The 26,423-nt window shown below is 37.3% G+C and overlaps 1 protein-coding gene across 7 annotated transcripts in view; it reads left to right on the top strand.

The window, feature by feature from the left end:
- Positions 1–26,423, top strand: part of TLN2 (talin 2) — a 145,177-nt gene that overhangs the window by 37,258 nt on the left and 81,496 nt on the right. For 6 of the 7 annotated variants that reach the window (XM_085233622.1, XM_085233627.1, XM_085233624.1 and 3 more), the window contains exons 2-10: positions 4,285–4,367; positions 16,101–16,271; positions 18,898–18,995; positions 19,232–19,361; positions 20,774–20,926; positions 21,813–21,955; positions 23,229–23,356; positions 24,171–24,234; positions 26,229–26,333. In XM_085233622.1, coding sequence (XP_085089748.1) covers positions 16,136–16,271; positions 18,898–18,995; positions 19,232–19,361; positions 20,774–20,926; positions 21,813–21,955; positions 23,229–23,356; positions 24,171–24,234; positions 26,229–26,333 — 957 coding nt within the window. In that variant the 5' untranslated portion in view covers positions 4,285–4,367; positions 16,101–16,135. The remainder of the gene's footprint in view (positions 1–4,284; positions 4,368–16,100; positions 16,272–18,897; positions 18,996–19,231; positions 19,362–20,773; positions 20,927–21,812; positions 21,956–23,228; positions 23,357–24,170; positions 24,235–26,228; positions 26,334–26,423) is intronic. The other variant, XM_085233623.1, reaches the window with a different exon arrangement.

The raw sequence follows: 26,423 nt of genomic DNA, 5'->3' as shown, positions 1-26,423 counted from the left end.
GGCTGTCGAGGTTAAATGACTATTCAAACTTCACACACTGTTTAGTAGCACCACTTGAGTTACAAAAAACAAAGCACAGTTTATGTGTTTGGAATTCAGATAGATCAATAAAAACTCCCAAATTCAAGGTGAGGAGTTACCTGATTTTCCTGATATCCTGGGATTAGCTAGCTTTGCCTACAGTGGTAAGATACAACCACAGAGAAAATATGTGAATGGAAACAACACAGTATGGGGGGAGGCTGGTATTTACCTTCACAGTCTCAGAGAGGTGCCAGTGCAGATACTGCTGAAGTAAAACGCAGGAGCACCAAGAGCTTTGTGAATACAGACTAGCTGAACTATCTGTAAGGGGGAAAATCGTGTGAGGACAGCTCCTAAGTAATCCCTCCTATTTTATTGTGTTGGCCAGCAACATCAGAGGAAGATGAGAGTGGTACGGCAGTAGAGGTTGAACCCTCCAGTCAGTATTTCACTACATTTTGTTGCTGTGCCACAGATGGCAGCAGAGGAACTTTCTGACAGAATGGAGTCTGATGTGGAAGTGTGGATGAATAGAACTGCCTGCATTGAAAAGGACCACAATGCTCATCCAGTTCCAACCCCCTGCTATGTGCAGAATCACCAACCAGCAGACCAGGCTGCCCAGAGCCACATCCAGCCTGGCCTTGAATGCCTCCAGGGATGGGGCATCCACAGCCTCCTTGGGCAACCTGTTCTGTGTGAAAAACTTCCTCCTAACATCCAACCTAAACCTCCCCTGTCTCGGTTTAAAACCATCCCCCCTTGACCTATCACTATCCACCCTTGTAAACAGCCATTCTCCTCCTGTTTATATGCTCCCTTCAAGTGCTGGAAGGCCACACTGAATTACTCCATGCAGAAAAAAATGGCACCACTGGCATCCAACAGTGCTTGCTTAATGTTAATGGAGACCAGTGGGTGTGAGCACAGTGAGGCAGTGGGTGGTGCATTTCAGCAGTGATGGTGGGTCACCTCTTCTGGTGTGGATTTTTATGAGTGCAGCATGTAGGCTCTTGTTCATTGCTGATAAAAATAAAAAGCTAATGATCATGACTGTGTTGAAGAAATAATGTTTTTGTATCTGAGAATTTGCTCTATCAAACAGTGTTGTTTTGCTCGTTGTATCTGTTGTCACTTTCAATGAAATAAATAGAAGGCATTACTTTTGGAGCATGTCTAATTCACAGTGTGAGGTTCTGAAATGGAATTGAGAAATCACACTTTTCCTGTGGTTTTCTGCTGTACTTGATATTCTTTTTTTCTGTAAATAACATTAGTAGCACTTGAACCAAAATAAATTCATACTTACGCAGCTGCAGCCGATTTTAAAAGAAAAAAAGAGTGGGGAGGAGTTAGACTCCTCTTTGAGTTGGAATGCTCAGCCCGTTGAGTTCTGTGTAAACTTGTGGAGTTTGGTGCTTGATGAACTCATCACCCCTATTCCACAGCAGGCTAAGAATGTTGGTGAGTGCACTCAGTGATAGCGAACCCAGGCTGCAGCACAGCTCATCTGCTGACTGGGGTTTTGGGCAGCTGAGTTTCATTTCTGGCTGCATTCCAGGTGAGGACAATAGACTATGTAAGCAGTGATTAATCATCCCAGGCTGTTTAGTTACAATTGTCACTTGGCAAGATTTTTTTAAAAAAAGTATATTGTATCTTCAGCAGCAACAGGCCCACTTGAAAAATGAACATCCTTCCCACAGTCACGTTTGTTCAAGCCAGTCTTAAAATGGAACATAGGATAAACAGTTGATTTTTCTTTAGGACTCTACCATGTTCATACATTTTTCTTCTGTTAAATATTCATATAATTAAATCTCATGTTTTAGATGAAGTTGTAATTTTGAAACGTGATCATCAGATTGCTTAGTAATATGTGCAGATGTGGTGTTTTGTTCATTCTACTATTGTAAAACTTTTGAGGGCAGTTCATTCACCTTCATCCTTCATAGTCACATTTAGGATTAACATTGGTTAAACCTCCTTGGTAAACTAGAGAAAAATCTATTTCGAGTTCTGTCACAGCAGAGAAACTATAATTCTATTTTTGGTTTAAAACTTGAAAACAAGATATGGTTTTTCTTTAGCAACAGGAATAAGTTCTGTTACAGAATTGCATCTGAAAAGAGCAGGTTTCACAGCAGCTTCCCAGCCCTGATGAATGAACAGCTTGTATTAAATTGGAAAACTTGTTTGGGGGACCAGGTGTAACTAGAAAGCAGCAATACTCAGATTCATTTCTCTACTACTTCTGCTGTTGTTGTCCCATAAATATGAGATGCTGTCCCATAAATATGAGATGGTTTTTGATGCAAGTCTGTTAAGTATCAGCTTCAGTTGAGGACTCTGTGAAGGTGGAATGCTGCCAACCTGATGTTTGGTGCTCTCACAGCCTCATAACAGAGCTGAACATGAAGAAAGGTATAAATGTTGAAAGTAATTGAAATACTTTAGAATTGCATTTAAAACAAATTAAAAAAAGTAGAGAGATAAGTATGTGGAAGCTTGGAAAAGTGATTACTGGTTTCCTGAGTGACTAGCAAATTGATGGGCTGTGCTGAACAGTCCGCTATCATCTTACAATAATAAATAAACTAAAAGTTGCCTTCCGTTGAATTATTTGCATGATGACGTAGCTTCACACGGGAAGGCATTAGATATTCAGCACAACACTGACCTTGCTTTTGTCTTCACCTTAAATATTAGCAGAAAAATCTTTGTAGTGCTCACCGATGGTGTGTCTTATAATTCAGCTTACACATACCTTCTTGATGTACATTAAAATAACCTGGTCTGCGTTGAAAGTTGACCACGTGTGAGGCATCTGGTTATAAAAGCAAACTGTTGTAATGCCAACTTCTGGGCGGATGCTGAAATATCTGAATGCAGACTGCATTTTGTCTGAGCCATAGCTAGGAGCTGTTTGGCATACAGTTATGGTTCCTTAAAAGTCCACAGGAAGGGGAACAAAGAATCGCCTTTCTAACCAGCCTTGCCAAGGAAAAGACATTGAACTTACTCTCCTGGTAGTGTATTTGCCAGCTTTGGTTGTTTAAATGCTGCAGGTCTTCTTTTGTTGCCATGGACTTTTGTATAGACGTGTAAGTTTTTTCCGCAACTTCCTGATCTTTCTAAAGGAATATGTGAACTAGTTTCAAATTTGGATAGCTGCTCCAAGAGATTTAAAAGTGAGGGTGAAACCTTTCAGTGATTGCAGTCACAGAACATACATATGGAACATACACAGGTCATTTCTAGCAGCAAGTTTTAGGTCATTGAATCGTAGAATGGCTTGGGTTGGAAGGAACCTCAAGGATCATCAAGTTCCAACCCCTTTGCTGCAGACAGGGTTGCCAACCACTAGGTCAAGTACAAGATTAAGTTGCCCAGAGCTCCATCTAACCTGGCTTTTTATTTCTTGAGACACATTGCTTTGCCTGGAGCAGTGACCAATTTTGTAATCGTTGACGTAGATAGAAGGTATTGTTAATTTCATAACGTTGCATGGAAAAATAATATATATTGCAATTTATTTTTGTTCCAACTGATTTGCTCGTCTGCATGAGTTGTGTATTAAACTTCCACATTAAGTTAGGTTTTGTTTGAATTAAAAACAAAGAACAAGTTCCTCCCCAAAGCCTCAGAGCAGAGGAATGCAAAACCTAAAACCAGCCCAAGTAACAAAGCTCACCTTCCCCAAACAGCCAAAACCTTGAAATAGATATATATTTTTTCCCCTTCTCTTTCTTTTAAAAATAAAAGAGAAACTTTAACTCTGTTTTTCTGCAATCATACTTTCAAAATGAAGTGCACTGTGAAGGGAAGTAGCCAAGAGAGAATTTTGTTTAGGTGTTTACTATGCTGAGGTACTTCATAAGGAGACTTTAAGCCACAGAAAAGCAGTTTTATTGCAAAATAGTACTATGTGAGGGACTGTGATTGCTTTATTTATGTTAACACTCAGGCTTGTGCTGCAAGCTTTTTATCAAGTGACTAGACAATTTCAAGGTGCTTACCTCTATGAACTCGGATCTCATTCGTAATGAACTTTTAATGTGAGTAATTTGGAAGCCTAGCTTGAATTGGATCATCTCAGACTATTTTCTTTGGCAATGCATATTCCAGTTCTAAAAGAGAAAAGGAAACTCACAGTTTCCTGAGTTGCTTCCTTTTCAGTGTGCTGGCAGAAGGCACTTCAAATCTTGAAATGAATGGACTGGGGATAAGAAAGTAACTTGTTTGTTTCCTGTGTTACAGACCTGGTTACTGAAAGCATCCTGCGTGGTCAAATAGTACATTGAGACAGCCTTATTTTTTGTGAAATGAAGTTTAATTTTGAGGTAAGATTCTGTTACTTTGACTTTTTTATGCAGTATGATAGAGAATAATTATAGTAATTAAAAACCTTTATCTGCTGCCTGTATATGTTGGTAATGTATGAAATATATACAGCTGTGGATGTATGTGTGAAAAGAAATCAAGGTGAAAATCAAATGTGATGCATGAATATTGAAGCTCCAAGTAAACATTGTGAATAACAGCCAGGAGACTAACCTGACCATTACATCTTCTGACTATTTTTAAACAGTTTCCAGGGAGACTGGAAGATAATACAAAATAAATGAGTTCTCTAAGCCTCAGAAAGAAGGGCTGTGCCTTTCTCTGGTATGAGAACAAATAGCTGAGATGATGACTTGGCTTCATTTTAATACATGTGAGAGAGGTAACTGGAGGAAAAAAAAGAAGAAAAAAAAAAAAGAAAAATCATTTCTAGACTAAACAGATAAATTTCTAGACTATAATGCTATGGGAAGTGAATGCTGAAGTGGTAAGCCTGGCTTCGGACAAAATGTTGTTAAATCATACTCTAGTTTCTTGATTTGTTGGAGTAATTTTGACCTTGTGCACATTATTGCTCTAAATGTGTCCCTGGCTCTGATTCCTCATTTGCAAATGGTGCTTGCAGTACTGAAATTTTGCTAATGGAATTTTGTCTTGCCCTTCTCCATATTTGAAAAATATCTACAGTGAACTTTTAAAATGGCCTGTAAATGAAGCAGCATTTCAGTTTATTACCAGCTATGTCTTGGGACAAGGTTAAATGAAGTAAAATCATTAAAGAGTAAATAGTTGCTTAGGCTATTTATTTCATTTTATTTGTAGCTGTTAAGAGAAGACTAGTAGCTCTACTTTGTTCTTGATATTTTTTAGTTGGAATCAAGTATTTATGGGGAATTCTTATAATAAAGACTGCCAAAAAGAATGCTGTAACCAGAGTGTATTTATGAATTATCACTACATTAGGTCCTCTTTTGCAATGCCAATGTTTTCCTCATTTCAGTGATACTGTTAGTAAATTCCTGTTATCAAATGTTTAATGAAATAGCGTGGCAAAATATGTTAATTAGGCTTTGATATAAGAAATTATTTTTTTAAAGCATCTCTTACATCAGTCAGGCTAATTATGTCTGGCTGTGTAAGTGACTGAACCGCTTTGATAACTCCTTGCTAATCAGAAATAACAGATATTTTTGGGAATATTCTCAGTATTGGGATTCTTAACTGTGAAAGAAGATTTTCCCCTGCAAATGTTTTCAGTTCATTCATGTTGACCTGATTCATAAATGAATTACTCAAAGTCCCTCTTCTCTGTTAGTAATATGTCAGTGCTTCTGCATGTTGCATATGTAAGTGAGTGATAGGAGAACAAACTGCACTTGAATTCAGAGACCTCTTCTCATTGGATCTTGCTTGATGGCTGTAAGTCCTGATTGTGAAATTAATTTAAGATCTTTCTAAAGCTTTGACCTGAGCTAGTCAGACAAAACATAAATCTGCATCTAAAGCTTGTCCGGACTATGTCCTTTCCAGTATGTAGAAGTCAGTGAACAGTATGGATGAAGAGTGGAAATTGAACGTTTAGTGATTCTGTACAATTCTGAGCTAAAATAATATTTTGTTAATAGAAGGAAGTAACCATTTTCACTGGTGGAATCACTGCTGGAAAAGAGTTTGGGTAGTAAGAAACATTTCAATTTATTTTTTGCATGCATGTGCTGGATTAAAGGAGAGCAAAAGATAAAATCTCTGGAAATTCTCTTAATCAGGTTTAATGTTGTGTGATTGTCATTGCACAAATTCCATTCCTTAGAAGATTTTTCAGAGTTAGTGATAAACAATGTGTTTACTTGGATTTTACTTAAGGACTTAAGGAATCTAATCTTTCCTGTCTTCCAGATTCAGCAGTTTGTTTTTTTTTATTTTTTTGTTTGTTTGTTTGTTTGTTTTAATCAAGGTACTAATGCAAGAGAAACGTAATGTAAGAGAAAATTGACCCCTATATGGCCTTCTTCTGATTCTCACCTAAATAGCCCTGTTGAATTGCTTTCTCCATCACTACTATTGTCCATGAGCTGACATAAGGGAGGTCTTGGTAGGCTATTTTATTCTGGCTTAAGGAACCAAGCTTACTGGAGAGATGGTTTATGCAGAGAATATACTCAGTAATCTTCTTGGATAGTGGACTTTAGATGAGAGTCCTAATTGGAATTCAGCACGTCTAAATGTGAATTTGTGCCTGTGTCAAAAGCACTAGCCTGTATAATATATTTTCAATTGCCTGTGCAAGTGTTTTTTCATAAGTTTCATACAGATATACATGTATATTTAAATGTTTATGTAAGTACAGAGTATCTATTCTTACATACAATACTTATGTAACATTTTTCATTTTAAGAATGAGCAGATAGTTATGTGGTATAAGATTCATCCAGTGTTCCATGTGCATCTTGAAATAGGCCTTCCTAGAAACAATTTATGAGTTTGAGCTCAGCCATCTGAAGAATCTAATTGGACCATGAACTTTTAAGGAAGATCACTGTCAGGGTCTCTTTATGAGCACGTTTGATGGAGGTACAGTTTTGACCTGAGATTAGCACATAGTTGACAGTGTCTTAGACCAATTATAACCTACTTGACTTGCACACTGCTAAGCCCTACTAAAAGCCCAGCAATATTTTAAGTTCTTTTCCTTTTTATCCATGCAGTAGGAGATGCTTTGGAGTTCCATCCTAGTTTCTTCAGAGATGTAGGCTGTCCTCAACCTTGAACCAGATTCATAAATTTTCATAGAGATTACACCACTCTGTAATGTTATTATCTCCTTTTCCATTAGTTGTCACCTTTTTACCTTGGGAAATACTTTTATTCTGGAAATAAATGAAGGCTGAGTTGCTTGCTTGAACCAGTCACTGATGAATGTTAGATTTCTCATGTGTCTCTGCTTTTCTATTTTTTGGCTGCTTGATTTTTTTTCGTGATGCTGCTCTGTGATTTTTATTTAAAAAGAAAAAAAAAAAAGAAAGGAAAAAAAAAAAAAAGAGAGGGAGACTGAATTCTTACCAGGAAGGCTGTAACTGTGTCTTTTTCCTGGTTTGGGGGGATGAATTCTCCTAGACTTTAAGAATTCTATCCTCATTGAGTGCAGTAGTTAGACCATGTCCAGTTTTAACAGCTTTCATTGTCAGCATGTATCTCTTACCCTTTCACGTGTAACAATTCTTCAAAGGTGTTTGAATCCTTACAAACCTATTAGAGCTGAAATATAAAAGGATGGTATCTTGCTGGAGTAACACGTGGCCTTACAAAGTCCAAAAATCTACCGGATTGAAGTTAGCTAGTGTACAGTAATCCTCAGGAACGCTTCAAGAATGTTGATTTCATAAGTGCAAGCATGCTGCCACTGCTCACCTTTTCTGTTTTCATTCATGTCATTATTTGTGGTAGTAACTGAGCCTTTTGCTCTCTATAGTTTATAGGTCTTGTTTCTTTACTGTTGCTCTTCCTTCTGAGTCTCTACGTATTTCTTGGAGTTTTCTTTTTCAGTCATTCCCTGTTTTTTGTTTGTTTTCTGTTGAAAGAGTAGTGTTCTTTTTCTTTTCTTTCCCTAAATCTAAATCGTTTTGTAGTCGAGATAGAGGAAAGACTGATGTTTCAGCCAGAAATCTGGTGTTAAAAACAATTACAACTAGCTTTCAGCATCTATGGTAGCCTGAAATTGTAAAGTAGAAAAACACTGTCTTTATCTCCTTTCCTCCTATGCTCTATTCATTTGCTAGCATCAGGAAGTGAAAAGAGTATGCACTAAGCTCATTCAGACTTGCTGCCATACTATCTGAAAATCCTCTGGTATTCTAGATAGTGCAAACTATGGTTGGTAGGTGCATTCACAGTAAATTTGAAGTAATGATGGAGGTTGTAAGACTAGGAAAATCTTTTTCTGGTAACTTTTTGAATGTGTTAGGAGAAGATTACATGATCTACTGTTGTTCAGTTTGATATGCATGACCTGCATGACTTGGCTCATAGATTGTGTGTCAGCTGTGGTGTCTATTGACTTGTCAAGATGGAATGGAAGTATCACCATTCTACATGGCTACTTTTGTAGGGAAGGATGTATGTTGGATTATCATTGCTGTCTTCACAGTATTTTGTTGTGGTTTTTTACTGATTTTCTGTAAATTTTGTCTCTATGACATGAACATTATTAAAAGTATAATTCGTACAGAAATGGTGGTAATTGTGTATTGATTCATGTTGTGATTGCTCATGAGAGTATTATTACAGGAAATGGAATCAAGAGCATTTCCACGGTAGAAACAGAAATGAATTATTAATAAGTTAGGTTCAGGTAGCAATTGATTTAATTTTGAGTTTAAATATTATAAGGCAGAAAAACGTATTTTAAAGACCCATTTGATGAAATCAGCAGCATAACTGCCATACTTTGTGCTGTCTTCCTTCAAGTTCTTCTGAGTTCTTACTTAATTATGTGGAATACTAATTACTAGATAGCACTTAATTCATCCAAATAACATTTTGTGCTTACTGTGTGTTTTTTTTTTTTCCCTCTGCCTCACTTCCTGTTTTAGTGTTTAGAATGTATTAACTGACTGCTGGGAGAAATTGATCAAAATTTACTGAAAGCAACTTCAGTGCCTCTCAAGTGCAGCATTTCAGATCAGCGAGATTAGAGAACTATTCCATATACAGCCCATCACAGGATTCAGTTTTTATTTTCCATGTAGCACAACTGCTTCTGAAGGCAAGTTGTGCCCTCATTTCACTTGAAAAAGAATGAAGAAATGTGGAATAATAGTTAGACCTATTAGACAAATCCAGTAGGTCACATCTTGGCTGTGTCACTTAATGACTATGTTAACAACTCTGACAAGTTGGTTTATCACATTGTACTTTGGGGAAGTCGTCAAGAAGTGACAGATATGGCCAGAACTTTGACTTAGAATAAATGCAATAAAACAAATCATTGAAGTGAGTACGTTCAAAACCACAACTAGACATAAGGCTTAAGAACTTTCTTTAAAATTTCATGGATTTCATCGCTTGAAAATGGAGTGAATACGCAGAATTCTGCAAGCCTGGATTTAGCAGCCCACTTGGTAGTTTGACCTACTGCCACTGTCAGTGTGATTTAGAATATGTGGATGGAATGCTTGAAACAATTAAATCTGCTGTGGAAAATCAATTTTGTATTGCTTTAATTCTTCCATAGAGAAAGAAAGAATCATTATCTTAATTTATTCTATCCTTTTAAATTCACTTATGTGCTTTTAAATTCCCAGAAATATATTCAAAATTAAGTATGTATCTGACTTCAAACAAGTTGTAGCTCTTGATATGAATGTAGATTAGCGCCTCAAGCAGGCTGTTGTTTGTTTTTTTCCTCCCCCTTTAAAAATAAGTGCACACATCTGTATCTCAGTACTGCATAAGTTTTAGCATCCGTGAATATCTTCATTGCTGTCCTACCAGGCGAGGCTTAAAAGGTCTCAGGCCTAAAGGGGAAGCACTGCATTTATAGAGGAATCTAGCAAAAGGATGCTGCTTCACCTCTTCTGACTCGTACAAAACTCATACTCCCTTACTTCAGCTTTCTTCTGTTCTGCTCTTGCCAAATAGGAACAAAAGCCTGGAGGGCCTTTTTAAAGAGTTTAGTTGTTGACTGCTGTGTCAAGGCTTCTAACTCATGAAACTAAGGACTTCCAAACTAGAGCTTCTTTCAGTCAAACTCTCACCTTCTGTTATCCAAAAGCTATTTTGGATGGTTCACAACAATGGTACTCCTCTCATGATACCTTGTAATTTACTTTTTATTTTGAAGGTACATTAATATAAGTTTGCAAATTTGTCTTTTGAGTTGAAAAGCAAACTGTAGTTGAATTGATAATAGAATGACTGTCCTATGAATAACAATTAGATTCAAGTATTTTGTTCTCTTACATAATCTTGCTTAAAAGGACTTCCATGTACTGAGCAAAAAAGGTGATGCTCCTGTATGACTGTGAACTGAAAAAGGCATGATCAGTGCCTGCTAATAATTAAAGGCTACTTTTACAGTAGCTTCTTAAGCTTGCCCTCGTTCACCTTTAACTTACTGTTTTTCAAGTTACCTGTTTTTAAGACTTAGTATTGCACACTGCACATAAGTGTTGTGAGTTTGCAGATATTCTTGAGGGATTTAAATGCAAGCTTGCTTATCAGGATGTGGTGTGTGTGTATATATAGGCCCCGTGGTTAAGTGGGTCTTTTCTTGTGGGTGGGGATCTGTAAAAGATCTTGCATTTAATTGTCCACGTTCACTTTACAAGCATAGAATAAAGAATGTTCCATGGAATAGCATTAAGTGACTTTTATGTTAAGTGATGGAAGGAAGACTTGTAGTTATTTTGTTTGCTTACTTAAAGACTTCTGACTAGCCACCCCAAACAGTGCACAGTGCCTGAGTCTTTGTCTACTTTTGATCACTTCTAAAGCTGATACCTTTATACTCATAGAACAGGAGTTAATGTTTACTGTTGTTCCTCTCATCTTTAAGATAATTTGAAGAGAACGGGGACTTTTTTATTTCTGGCTGCCAGAATAGTGTGTACTGCTCCCTTCTGAATTCACCAGTGAAATACTAATTGGACTTTGAGTTCAGCATACACACATAAGTCGTTTGGATGTAAGTGATAATTCTTCCTGAAGCACCTCTCTACATTGTTCTCAGGGGAATGCATTTCCATCCTCTCTCAGGATGAGGGGAAATGGCCCTAAGTTGCGCCAGGATAAGTTTAGATTGGATATCAGGAAAATCTTCTTTACAGAAAGGGCTGCCTACGGAGTGGTTGAGTCATCATCCCTGGATGTGTTTAAAAACCGTTTGAAGGTGGTGCTCAGGGACATGATTTAGTGGAGGGTTGTTAAGGCAGTTTGGTTAGGTCGTGGTTGGACTCAATGATCTTTAAGGTCTTTTCCAAGCTGAGCAATTCTATGAATGGCAAGGCACGACCACAATTTATCAGACAGGTACTATACAGTGATCCTGCAGAGAATCTGCCTAGTGTACTAAGAAAATTAACAGCACCTTTGAGAGCAGTTCGGTGGAGTGTGACCTTTTGTAGGATAAGTACAAAAGATGACAACAGTAGCATTGACCAAACTGGTTAAAGTACCGTTGAGTTTGTAGTAAGGTATGTTCTGTTAATCTAAACGCCTGCACAACCATCTTCCTGCCTGCCCTGTGGTCCCATCATTGATTGTGAAAGATAGCACTTTGATTTACGTTTATAATTTTGGAAATAAGATATGTAGTTAATATTACAACAAGGTTTGTGGTTTTGAGTACTTCTTACTTAAGATCTTAACAGGTACCAACCCACCGAAGAAATGTTCGGTATGTTGCAGGAGAATTAGATGTTCAGCTGTCATGAGCAGTTGAAAAGGTAACATGTTCTATATGTCTGGTGCCTCCAAGGCAATGACAAGGGCACTAAGATGAATGGAGAACTTCTGACCCACGGGGTTTTCTTAGGAAGTTACTGTATTATAAAAATGCATAGCTTTGCCTATAGTAATATGTATAAATGTAGGCTTTTAGACTGTGAGTCTTATGACCTAGATGTGTGTTTGCTCAAGCTTAAATAAATGAGTTAAGGAACATCTACAGGAAGACAGATTGCTGCAAAATCATAGCAGAGCTTTGTTTTTCACCAACAGCACAGACAGTGGCAACTTTGCTGATGGGTGTAGTTCATATTTGACGTGTCAATGTTAGTTGTTCCACATTTGCCTATTGAAGAAATGCAGCTAGTTCGACCTGCACTTTACTTAAAACATTCCATTAGCAAGGGTGGGAAATGGAAGGCAAAGGAGCGTTCATATCATCATAACATTAACCAGAGATAGTATTAAACTAAGAAAGTAAGAAAATAAATGATCTGTATTTTCTGTTTGCTTAGCAGTGTAGCTCAAAATATATATATTTCCTCAGCTGCCAGACACCCCAGGCACGGGGGTAGGGATGATACAAATGAGACGAGGATGTGTGTGGATGATCAGAGAGGTCAGTGTTTGCTAAGTGGTGACCCCTGTAAATCTCATTTCTTTTAAATCTCTCGTGTATCTCGTAAGCCATCATACTACTGTTTTATTGTGTGCTTTTAGCTTGATGATGGTTGATTTTTACTTGAATTACATGATGCAAACTTTTGTTCTTGTCAATATTCAGAGGCACAGCCTTTTATCCTGGGTTACATGTCTCTTGAGAGTCCTTGTAAAATGTTTTTTGAGATCATTACACTTCCCCTTCTGTTTCTTTGCACAGCAGCTGATGGGGTAGTCTCAATGCCAGTGCCACTTTCCCTATCCAGCACAGCTGGGCACTCAGTTGCTATTTAGCTTCTCAGGGAATGTGCTGTGGAATTTGTGTATTTGTTACTTGACACCAGGAGGGAGAAGCATTTCAAATGCATTTCCAGTAGAAGAAGAGAGTGGGTATGTTTTGACATTGACTTTGTTCTTGTTAATTTGGAGGCATTTCAAGGGGACTTTATTTGTTTTTGTTTGACTTGTTGCCTTGTGACTTGCTATCCATCATTACCTTTATGTTTTCCGGCTCATTTTCTATCAGATCACTAAATCAGTAGAACAGCATTTTATGAACTTGTTTCAAGGAAGAAGCTTTTGGGAAAATAAAGTAGCATTTGCTGAAAATTCAGTTTAGGCTGTGCAAGTGGAAGCATGGGTGCCTGCTGCAAGTTTTATCCTCCCAAGTTAGTGACTTGCTGGTCTCTTGGTGGTCCAAATGAGACCCAATGAGGGTGATTACCGCTTGGTGCTCCTGTTCCTCTGCTGAAGATGACTAGTGCATTGTATTGTCTGGCAAGGTATGTTAGATAATCAGCCCATAACCCAGTTCTGTCAAAACTAAGGAAATGATTCTTCTTAAATATGATGGCCAACATAGGAAAAAAAAAGTGGCAGAATTGGGTGAATGTGATTGTGCAAACAGAAATGTTGGCAGCTGTTAAATTCTGGAGCTGGAACGTAGTGGGCTGTCATAGCAGTTACCAGTGCTGAGCTGCAGCTGGAATGGCAGGCATCCCCACAGCCTGTTGTTGCTGCTCTCTGAAGAACTTTAACACTGCCTCACTTGTAGGTCTTTTCAGTGTTCAGCAATATATTTGTTGTTACACTTGAAATAGCTTTGCTTGTTGTCATGGTCTGTCCAGGCTATCTCTGGGCACAAGGACACCTGCTTACCATGTTTCAGCCACTACTTATACTCCTGTTTGGTCAGGACTTCCCAGAGCACAGGCAGTGTGAGGATTCAGCTGCAGGCCTTGGTGTTCACACATACTGTTAATACTGGGTTCACTCACTGAGTTTGGAGCTTGTGTTACCTCTCCCAGTCCTGTGAGGTCCATAACTTATTATTTCTATCTCCAGCCTTGCAAGCACAGATCAGTCATGGTCTGATTTAGAAATTGTCTGCTCCTTTGCTTACAGGGTATTAGATGTTATACAAGGCAAAACAGTTATTTCTAAATCAAAAGAATCCTGTAGGTTTTTTTGGTCCATTATTCCAGAAAGTGAGTAGTACTGGGGAGGAAAAAAAGGGAGTCCATTACCCGCACAGAGAAATATTTAAATGTGGTGTGAATTAGGGAATATGGAGGGTGGGTTTTTTTTTGTTTTGTTTTTGTTTGTTTGTTTGTTTGTTTGTTGAGAAAAAGCAGCTCTCCTGTTTGAGCTGTTACCCAGAAGATGGAAACTATCTCAGCTCCTGCTGAAAACCAGGTGGGGATGTTTAGAGCTTGAGGGTAATCTGAAGGTGACAGATGAAAACCTGTCTTTGATTTTTGAGAACACAGTGCTGGAAGAAGCCAATAGGTTCCCTTCATAACTCTTTTCAGAATAAAGTATCTTTTGGGACATCCAAAAACAGGAGCATTGAGTTTGAAGGAGACCAGACTGTCAGTATGTTTTGGTCCTTCCTTCTTTAAGGAGTAGTATTTGAACGAGATATCAGCTCAAGATTTAAGACGCAATACAGGTGGCTGGTGAGTCTCACCTTTGGATGGAATAGAAAAAGCAGAGGAGAGGGGAGCTTTTTGTAGTTCTTGTGAACTTCTGTTCATTTGTGTCAGTTTATATCTCTTACTCTTCTAAAGAAGAATAGCAAATAGGGAGAGCTGCATTAAATTCCTCTGCAGACAGAGGAGGGAGCAGTTTTTTCTCCTGCATTTATTTTCTGCTGCTACTATTCTGAATGGTTGAATCTTGAAGTAAGAACTGTTTTGGAGGGTTTTAAGCATTACTAGGGAAAGATCTTCATTTATTTACAGACCTTCACCTAGAAAGATTGGCTCAAAATTCAGGTTTTTATCAGGCACTCTTGGATTTGGAAAACACTTCACATTACTCCTTGCACATTTCTCTCATTCAGCCCTTTGTCAGACAGTCTTAGCATCTGACACAGTCTGGCATTTTGTACTGGTACGGAGTGGTTCTAAAACTAATTAAAAAAAAAAAAAGTAGCATGATGTTGCTTATCAAGATGCAGATGAATGAGCTGCTCCAGAAATATAGTGGAAGATGACATCTTAGAGCAAAAGTGACTCCTAAATAGTATCAGTAGAGAGATGATTTGTCTGTTGTTTGTGTCTTGGAGAAGCTCAGTGCTTTGGAGTTTTGTTTTCTTAACATTGTTGAAATATGAGTGATGGTTCTTTCCTATTTCAGCAAGTGAGAAAGGGCTTTAGTTCTGTAGAGTTCTTGGAGATAGTTACAGAAAGTCCAGTGATGGGAGTGTGGTTTGGAGTGTCATGACAGCAAGGGAAGACACTTGAGACAAAACCCAGACCATCTATAAAATGAAACAGAACAAAAAGCATTTGTATCTTCCTGTTTCTGTAGACAAATGCTGTCAAATTCAGTGATGTTTCTAAAATAGAACTCAAATGAAAAATAACTTCTTGAAACTTTCAGTAGTTGCACAACGGGATAAAAAAAATCTAATGGATTTATTTTCTAGAGACTTGAAAAGAACACACAGTATTGCATACTTGTGAATCTGCTTTTGTTTATGCGATTGCTCTGAGATGTTAGTTGCCAGTTAATCTAACATGCTAACAAGAAGGTGAGCTGAGAGAAAAGTCATTTTCATCGTTAGGGGAAGCACCTGAAAATGTGTAGCCTTTGCCTTTGGAAAGCAACCTACTCCTTCCTGTTTCCTTGCCCCCATGTGTCAGGATCTGAAAAGGAGAAGGAAAAATAACAGTTCTGATTTGAAATTAGCATATTATCTGAAAAATTGACCAATGATTTGAGTTTGTTATTAAATGTCATATTGAAGATTGAAAAATGAATTCATTAAAAATTATGAAGTTTCTTTTCTCCTAGTAGTAAATATTGGCTTCTGGTGAGGAAAAGCAGTAAATGTGAACAGTAAATTCTATTCTTGTGCAGCATTTTGACATATCTTGAACAAAATATTAATCTTTAGGAATGGATACACACCTTTTCTGACAGTGAATTTCCAGTATGCCAAGAGAAATATCTGTTTGGGGGGATAGTTTGTAGCTTGATGATGCTAGTAGGACTTCATGTAGAATGTATTTGTGAACATATCATTCCAGTGAACTCATTTCATTCTTAAATGAGAAGTTTGAGAACATTAATACATTAAGTTGAAATTCTGAGCAATAATGAATGCATCACTGCTCTTTCAGACACTTCAGTAGGGAATTGCAAGTGATTTGACACCATGGTAGCCCTTTCCTTGAAGATCTGCGTCCGCCAATGCAATGTTGTGAAGACGATGCAGTTTGAACCATCCACTGCAGTGTATGATGCCTGTAGAGTTATTCGTGAACGAGTGCCAGAGGCTCAGATGGGGCAAGGTGAGTTCCTAAAAAATAAACACAGACTGATTTTTGTTATAAATTTTACAGCCTATTCTCTTCCTCCATTTATCTTTCAGGTTGGAGGGTTTGTGTTTTTGTTTGAATAAGACTCTGGATAAAAAGGAAAGATTTTTAAGTTAATGAAGATGGGGTTTTTTTCCTTCCTTTTCACAGTGGAGTTCTCTACAATGGTCCTTCTCTACAATGGGCTTTTTTTTTTCTTTTTTCTTTTTTTCCTTTGAAACATTGACTTTTTACATAAATTGTTTGTCTGAAGGATCATTTTCTCTGTGCACGCATTTCCACCAGCCTTGTCAGATCTCACTCTGTTCTCTGACAGGCTAATGAAAAATAGTTGTGGTACCATCTTTTTAAAGCAATGTTTAAAGCTGTGCTTTCTAGGAAAATTGAGGTAGACTTGTACTTCAGCAAAGGAAGGGCAACATAGAATTACCAAACGTGGCTGGTCATCTCCAAAGTGCACAAAGGAAGATGTTTGAAACTCATTAAATAAAATAATATTCAGAACTCTGATATGTATTAGTCAAATCAAATTAGATGAAAACACACTTTGTTCACTCAGGCAAAAAAAGTCTGGCTTAAATGTAGCCAAAGTTGTCCAGAAATCCAGATTGTTTGGAATCCTTTGATTCTGTACTGCGTATAATGCGATTAGAATGTAATCTTTAAAACAGTTTGCTTATTTTTTACGCACAGTTTTCTAACTTCTGAGGTTTTTTGAAAACCTTATCTCAACTTTTAGAAACAACTTGCTAGTAATGGGTGATATCAGTTTTACTTGTTATGCTTACCCATTTTAGGAGCCCTTAGGAAGTCTAGTTAGAACATCAATTTTTCAGATATAGTGCATGCATTTTTCTATACTGATCTCTAAGGCAGTTCTTTTGAGTAGCTCTTTAGTTCAGAGAAACTCAGTAAAAAATATCCCTTAATCTCATGAATTGCATAGAGAAGCCAAGGAATTCTCTTGAGGTTGTATGTCGGGTTTTTTCTTCATATGAGTTGGTAGCACAGTTGCAAACTAAAACACCTTTCTGAAGTTGCAGTGAATAGATACAACATATCCTTTCCTCTTCATTGTGGCTGTTAAAATGTTTCTTTGCCTGTTTGGAAAACTCATAGCGGTACAGTACAGACTAATCAAACTTGTACCTGCAGAACAGAAAGAGTTATCCCGTGGTTTGACTGTCAGCTGTACACATTTCTCTTCTGCAGCAAGCATGCTCACTGGGACAGAGATGATGACTGTGTTACTCACATGCAAGCTACATAGCCACTGCCATTTCATTACTGAGGTGCATTCCCCAGAAATGAAAATTAGAGCAGTCTATGCTTCCTTGCTAATTCTGTGCTTTGCATAAGGCACTTTGTCTGCTTGTAAAGGTCAGAAGCTATTTATAGGCACAGATTCTAAAATTGTATATAACTGGTTCTGTGCTGAATTTGTGTCCATAAAATCTCTGTATGGATCACTTGGCTTTTCAGTGAGGTTTTTAAATTAGGTTTGTAGGAAAAATTCTTCTTATCGAGCTGGGCTCTTTCTTCAAAACTTGGTATCTTTCAGTTACACTTTCATTAATTAAGCTCTTGGATATGTGTAAATTATTGTTATACACCACAGTTAAGTTGAGACATTGTCCAAAAACTGTGGCTATCTTTACCTGACATTCTGATCAGAGGGTGTGATTGTATGGCTGAAGATAAACAAGGCACCATCCCTGCACTGCGGGACAGAATGTGCACACAGCTGGCCAGCTTTTGTGAAAACAGGCATTATCTTAAACGTTAGGACCACAACTACTGCAATCTCAGCTGATGAACAGTAGCTTATGCTGTTTGAGAGAGTGGATTTATTGAAGAATGTTCATGCGTCATCTTAATCGAGAAGAGATAAGTTAGTAGAGCTGGAGTTGGCAGTTGTGATCTTCAGTTTGTATACCTGAAGTTTAGTCTTTCATGCCTGAGTTTGGCCTTCTGTGGCTGTTAGGATTCTACCATTTACTTGTGATTCTGAAAAAATTGGTGGGAATATGCTTAGCCTATGATAACTGCAGGTTTATTCTGAGAGTGTTGTTATGCATGTAAGTCTAAAAGCATTGCATCTTTTTCAGTGTGTAAACCTGGAGCATTTACCAAAAAAGATTTAGAAATTTATCCTAAACTCAATATGTTATGGGTTGAAAACAAATTATATTTGGAAATAGAACTGCTGCTTAAAATAGTGATTAATAGTGATTAAATCCCAACTGTTTGTATTTTTGGATCTGCAAGGATATAGACCCTGTAAGAAGGTTCTATGACCATTCAGAAAAGGTTTTGCTGGAGGGACCTAACTGTAAATATAATACAAATTGTCCAACTGAAATAAATGCTCTTGCTTAGTGAAGCTATTTTCAAGTCTTCTCTTATACCTGCTCTGTTCTGATATCAGCTGCAAATCTAAATATTTTCTGAAGGACCAAAAAATATCTCTTTTATAAGTTTGTTAAGAATGGGAGGTAAATGTAATTAAAGTGTAAGTATGAAGCTGAATAACCTTAACTGAAACTACATTTGTGTTATGAAGTTTGATACTTTTCAATAAGCTGTCTCTGTTCCACAGCCTCAGACTATGGATTGTTCTTGTCGGATGAAGATCCTCGTAAAGGTATATGGCTGGAAGCTGGAAGAACACTGGATTATTACATGCTGAGAAATGGGGTATGGTACAAGTCTGTTTCTTTGATCAGCATGTTTTTAGAAAATTTGTTTCCCAACTTAGCAAGAAAAATGTTTAGCATTCAGAGGAGTAGGAGAATTTTAAGTCTTTTCCTGAGGCTGATGCACCGTGAGCATAAAAAATTAAGAGAAATCATTCTTCAAATATCTACTCTATTGAGTTGATTTTTTGTTGTGGCTTCCATAAACACATAGAAACTGTACTGTTTACTTCCTAGGATGTACTGGAGTACAAAAAGAAACAGAGACCTCAGAAAATACGTATGTTGGATGGTTCAGTGAAAACAGTCATGGTGGATGATTCTAAAACTGTTGGTGAATTGCTTGTTACCATTTGCAGCAGGATAGGTAAGATTCTGGAACCTACATATTCAAGAATTTCTTTTTTTTATTTGTCCTGTTGACATCTTAAATGCTACATATAAATCGGTGCATGTTCAAACACTATTGGAATTTGTTATCAGCTAACATTTACCAAACCCTTTTCAAAGCTGTTGTCCAGTTTTTCTTGTGGTAGTCAGCTGAGAATTAGTTATGTCCTTAAACATTTATTTATTTGGCATTTGAGGACGTGGGGTTTTGTGACAGTAGAGTTATGTGCAGCTTCTTACATAAGCTTACCTCTAGGTAGTAGAGAAATAGAACTAAATTTGAACTCAACATTAATATCATAGAAGCTGTTAATCCTGAAATATACTTGAGTTGTAATATAGTACCTTAACCTTAAGTTCGGTCACAATACTGTAGTGCTTACATAGCTGCATATGGAAACTATCCAGAGAAGGAGTTGGGCTAAAATGTGTTCTATTGGTTATAGTCTGCTTTTACATTTACCTAAACAGATGTTTTGATAAACTTATTCAAAGATAACTGTAAATATGCATTCAGTATAGAACAGTTTGAATTATGTTACATCCTTGCATAACTCTCATTTTGAATTAGTGGTTTTAAATTGATTGGGAATAATTTGTCTGCAAAGTGAATTAAGCTAAATCTAAATGTATCTATTTACAATGTTCCTATGCTAAATTCCAATAAATGCAATTAATTTACTTTAAAAAGAAGTTTTGAGTAATTTTTCACAATGTAGTCAAATAGGCAAGTATTAAACATAAATGTGCATTACCGAACGGTAGAGAAAGATGAATGGAACAAAAATCAGAGCAACACAGCTCGTATGAATGCTGTGGACTGATCTTTCAATTAATTTTCATGTAAAAGTCACAGGACAAGTCAAGAGTTCTAAAAATCTTTAATAAATAAATAAATATATATATATATATATATGTAAATACATTGATTCCTCAGTCTGCTCTTCTAGCTTCTGCACTTAGTTGGCAAGCTGATATTACTCAGTTCTCAGGAAATGATGGTAGGCATCTATGAAAACAATTTTACCATGGTGCTTCTCCTTTCTGGAATTTACTGCTGCTTTACGTTCTCTCATGTTCTTAATCTGGTGGTTTCTCGCAGTATATTACAAATACATAAACAGAAGTGATATCTTTCTGAAATTGACAAATGCAGCATACAGAGAAGTAATGTACAATGCCAGGTACAGAACCGTCAATGTAGGAGTTGTAGGTTATTTTTGGGATCCTGTTCCCCATAACCTGGGTGCTCTGATTTGCATTTCCTCTGTAGTGTCTTTCTTATACTTGAAATGAACCACCAGTGTTTTGATGTGTGGAAAATAACTTTATCTATTCTAAAATGTATTAAATTCTTGTTACAAACACTGGGTTTATTTATAATTCCAGGAATAACAAATTATGAGGAATATTCTTTAATCCAGGAGAGCATTGAAGAAAAGAAAGAAGAGAGTACAGGAACACTTAAGAAAGATAGAACGTTGTTGCGTGATGAAAGAAAAATGGAAAAATTGAAGGCAAAGCTTCATACAGATGATGATTGTGAGTACTGCGTTCCAGGATGATTCTTGCACTACTGTTTTTCCGCAGAATAGGACAAGAAATGCATACAGGAATGCAATTTAGGCTTCTTCAGTGTGATGCAGTTTATCCCTGTTTGTATTGCATCTGTTCATATATGGTGTCTTCAACTGCTGTGTACTTTTAAACTGAGTTAAATAGACAAACTGTTGCCTCTACCTTTGAGACTTTGACTTTTCAAGTTTTTGTTGTTGTGTTGCTTTTTGGTTGTGGGGTTATAATTTAGTTGGAAAGGGAGTATTTTTATTTTCATATGGGCCTTTTTCACACCTTCGTTCAAGTAGGATGTCTAACTTTTGATGCCTACTGAAAGCCATCTTAAGGTTGTTAAGTCTTTGAAAGTAAACTCATTAAGTGTAACTAGAGTTAGGACTAAGACAATATTTGACTTATTTTCTATGCAAAGTGATGAGAACCTCTTTGTTTTAACATCTGGGGACTAAGATTAACTTTTACTGGGTGGGAGATGTTTCAGAATGTATTCAAGGAAAAGTAAAGTGAGCAAAGAATTGGTGGAACAAATGTGTTGGTGAACTTTCAAATAATTGCACTGTGCAGATGTGTAGGTCTGAATTTAGTACTGAAACATCAATTTTGCTGTTATTTCTTCAAAGGTATTCCCGGTGTTTTGCACTGTAGTAAATTCTTGTTTCACAGCATGCTGTTCTTTCATTGAATTCTCATTTGTAGCAACCATCAATACTGACTAGAAACATAAATAAAAGCAATATTTTATTTGGTGTATGCCCCTCCAGTGGAAAGGGCAATTTTCATATTATGTTCACAATAGCTATCAACACAGGCAACGGGGCATATTAAAGAGTGTGTGTGCCTGATTCTGTTGCAGTAAATTGGCTGGATCATAGCCGAACGTTTAGAGAGCAAGGAGTTGACGAGAACGAAACACTGCTGTTGAGACGGAAGTTCTTTTATTCAGACCAGAACGTGGATTCGAGAGATCCTGTTCAACTGAATTTGCTTTATGTTCAGGTACGCTGTATGAACCACAGTTCTAGCTGTGTAGGATTTGCTTTCTCCTGATTTCCTTAAAACATTCAATAATGTCTTTAGATCAGTCTTTTAAGTTATTGGGCATAGGTCTTCAAATTCTTTATAACATGGAACGTCATTTCAAACTTGCATTCAGCTTTCTGCTTTTTTACCTCTTTACTCTCTGCCTGGTCAATGAAGAATGTCTCCCTCGTGCTCTTTGCAGTTTGCAACCTAGACAACACACAGCAGGTGGGCTTCCTGCTTGAAGTGGACTGTATCGTTTAACACAGTGGTAGCCCACTCAGGTGGGTTCCCCACACTGTTGAAGATGTTTAAACCCTAGCAAAGATAAGTGATTTTTTTTGCAGAAGATGGTTTCTAACTGCATACTCCAGTGCAGTTGGCTACTGTGCAGTTTGATATCAGTAAAGTTTTAAACAATTTATTCTGTTTTGTAATAAATGAATGGTTTTATTTATTTATTTAATTGGATGTTCAGTTGTTATACTTGCAACTGATTCAAGTGAGATTGCTCTAAATTACATTTTACAACTCTGTGGCAAGTTGTAAAAACGATATTGCTTGGAAGTCTCCACTAAATTTTTAAGAATTTTTGAGGATTATCACTCGGAGTTATTCTCTTGCTCATTAGATACTTCTTTCAGTATGTGCACCTACAACAATGTTCATAGTTACTGTCTTGTCATTGTTTTCTGTACTGATAGCTGAGCATTCTATTCTAGAGCTAAAAAATCCATTATCTTCTATGACCACAAAATGTAAATAGGGAGGAGAAAAATGCTGTTTACCCTCACCTCTTGCTGTTTGTTTTTTTAATTGTGAGTTATGCAGATCATTTTTGCTGCTATTACAGGGTGGTAAGATAAGAGCTTTTAAGCTGTGTATGTATGCATACCCACATATATGTATACATATATGTGTATATAAATGTATATGTATGCACATAAGTGTGTGTATAAATTTAAGTTCTATTTTGTATATACATCTTGAAGGAAATGTTTGTCAGTCCACTTCTTGATGAAAGATTTTACAGTCATTATTTCAGAATGTCTCTCTAGATATTAACCAGGAAAGAATCTAGCCCTTTGTTTATTATTCCATTGTGGATGTGTTTATGACTAATATAACAAAGACATTCAGACAGAAAACTGTTGCTGGACTCTTGGCCTGTGCTTAAACTTCTAAGGAATTTCAGAGATGAACTAATTACCTTGAGTGTCCTTGATATGTCTTTCTTTACCTCGTATAGGCTCGTGATGACATTCTGAATGGTTCCCATCCTGTCTCCTTTGAAAAGGCCTGTGAGTTTGGAGGCTTTCAAGCACAGATCCAGTTTGGACCTCATGTAGAACACAAACACAAACCTGGATTTTTAGAGTAAACACTGTTAACTTATACATTTGGGTGGCTTGAAGTGTAACTATTGTTAGGTTGTCACAATCTAAATGCATTTTAGCATTCAGAGCAGAGATCCCATGTGTTTTCTGTGGCAGGAGCCTTACTGCATAAATCAGCGCTCCATCTGCTGAGGGGGGACCTTTGGCTGTGGCTTATTAGGCATTACAGGGTGCCAGCTTTCCCCAGAATGCCAGTTAGCTATGCAGCTGTTTTTCCCAATCACATGGTGATGTTGGCCATGGAAGCCCTTCCTGCTTTCTTGGAAAGCCAAAATTAATGTTATTTGGTGGATTCTGTCCTGTTAATGCAACCCCATTCTCATGTCATGTACATTAGACATGTAAGCCCCTTGCATCAGAACTGCTCTGAATTTCTCTGCAGCTCAAGAGCCACAAGTTGACCATCTAGAATTAGATTTAAGAGTACTAAAACTTTTGTTATGCCAGAGCTAGGGAGTACAGGTTGCCCAAGGAGGTTGTGGATGCCCCATCCCTGGAGGCATTCAAGGCCAGGCTGGATGTGGCTCTGGGCAGCCTGGTCTGCTGGTTGGCGACCCTGCACATAGCAGGGAGTTTGAAACCAGATGAGCATTGTGGTCCTTTTCAACCCAGGCCATTCTATGATTCTGTGATTATTTCCATTTTTTAAGCATTTTGCTGTCTTTTTAGTTTAAAGACAATACAGGTATTTTATGTCCAGTTCAGGAAGGTTGAGTGACATAGTAGCAATAAAGAAGTGTGGAAAGCATCCCTTCTCAAGAAGGCACTATAATATTTGTTTGTTTGTTTCCTAGCCTAAAAGAATTCCTACCTAAAGAATATACCAAACAAAGAGGGGCTGAAAAAAGAATATTTCAGGTAATTGTGAGACTGAAAAACTGACTGGTTTTTGTCCTGATTGTTTTTCCTTCACTGATGACTAGTCAGTGTACTTTGTTGAAGAGGACAGAGAAAATATTAGTAAGACCTTTTTCTCAGTTGCATTGAAATGTAAGGATGTGTTTTTGTACTAAAGCAGAAGCACATTTAGGAAAACCATTTTCACTACTTCTGCACAGTCTTTCATGCACTCACTGTTTAGTTATGAGCTTCAAGTAATATGGAGTTTTCCAGCTAATACTTTTAATTCAGTGATGTACCTGGAAATCACACAGTTGTAAAAGACTTAAAGCAGTTGAGTCTCCAGTATACTAATACTGTTGGAATTGTTCTCAAACTTGAGTGCTGTAGATGCCCTAAATGCCTGTGCTGATTGAAATATGAATTTGGGAGTGTAATCTTAATTTGAAAATTCTGAGGTCAGCAGCTGAAATCAAGTCATACAGTTTCTGCAAAGATGTACCAGTGAATTGCAGTCTTGAAAGAGAAGTAGAAGAGCAGCAGGAGGTCAGATACTTAGGAAAGTATACATAGGAATGTCTGTAACACTCATAATGAATTCTGTAGCGTGGTAAATCTTCAGACTGGAGTTTGTAATACATGCTTGTAAATGAAGATGCACTTCATTTACATCGAAGGTACACTTTTCTGTATACTTTTAGCTGGTGATGATGACATTGTAGTTTAAGCAAAGAAGTCTCATTCATGTCCAAGTGTGGGACTGATAGCAAATTACTTACCAAGGTCTGAGTAGTTTCAAGAATGTACTTCAGTGTATGGATTTTGATCAGTGAGGGCTTTGACTCTCGTCAAGCTACAACATTAAGTCAGAGTAACTAAGCTGTCTCTTTGGAAAGCATAAACTATTCTCCTGAGTTATAAAATTTTTTAGTTTGGCAGATGACTTTCTCTAAATCATTTACAATGACTATGCTCCATGTTCCTCAGGGATCCTAAGCATGTTCTATGCTGAATTTGAGAGATCTGATCAGTCTGCATTCTTGGGATGCAAGAAGATTTCTAGAGTTGCAATTGCTCCTCTCAGTGCTCCTCTGTGGAGTTTTAAGGTGGGAACTTAAGCAAGAGTAGGGAAATGTTTCCCATGTTGCTGGTGCTCCCCCTGCTGCCATCAATCAGCACGGAGGAGATGGCAACCAGCAGTTCGGAAGATGAAGATGATTGTGAAGGGAGATGGAGTGTTCCAGGGAAACCCACAAACAGTACTTGAATAGTGGCAGGTCAAGACAGGATTTTCAGCAGAACTGGAGGGCAGATGTTGGTAGGAGGTTTGGATAGGGTAGTATTGGTAATTGTCATTTCTTGCAGGTAAGAAGATGTCATGAGTATATTGTTTAAATACTAAATAGAAATGGAGTTATAAGATACCTAGATGTTTCAGGTTGAACTGTTTTGAAAAAAAAATCACCTGTAGAATTCTTTTCAGTTAGTGATGTAATTGTGGATAAGGGTGCAGCTGGCAAAGAAAAAGGAAAAAACAAAAGCCCACAGGGAACCCATTCAAGAGACAAGAAGTTAGAAGGCATGAGTCTCATGAAACTATGAATCAGAGGTTTAGAGCACAAAGCACAAATAGTCTGTTCCCAGAATAAATTGTGGGTGCTAGGATTTTTAAATGAGCTTTAAATGATTTATAGTATAATTAAAGAGACATTGACAATATGAAACCTACTGGTATCAAATAGTAGCAATACCCATAATTTAAACTGTTTCAGAACTAGGTTAAATCTGCTTGATTGAGGCACAGATAGAATAGATGATGGTCATGGTTATTGTATACTTTGATATCAGAAATTACTACATACAGTCATTCTTACATTTCTACCCACTATTGTTTCAAGTGTTTTAATTTGGACAATTATTAACTAAGCATAAAAAACTTGTTGCCTTTTATCAGTTTAATTTTGTTTCCAGAAAGAATGTTATTTCTAAATGATACCGAATTCTCATTGCAGGAACATAAAAACTGTGGTGAGATGAGTGAAATAGAAGCCAAAGTGAAGTATGTGAAGCTAGCTCGTTCCCTGCGGACCTACGGAGTGTCCTTTTTTCTTGTTAAGGTTGGTTTCTGTTAGCTCTTGCTGACTGTATTATGTGCTTGGTTATATATTACCTCAGTTTCTCCACTAAACAAAGGTCAAAGGTTTCTA

This window comes from Meleagris gallopavo, chromosome 12 (assembly GCF_905368555.1).
Source record: "Meleagris gallopavo chromosome 12, MGAL_WU_HG_1.1, whole genome shotgun sequence".
NCBI lineage: Eukaryota > Metazoa > Chordata > Aves > Galliformes > Phasianidae > Meleagris > Meleagris gallopavo.
The sequence above is the reverse complement of the archived record's forward strand: the minus strand, read 5'-3'. Positions and strand labels throughout refer to the sequence as shown.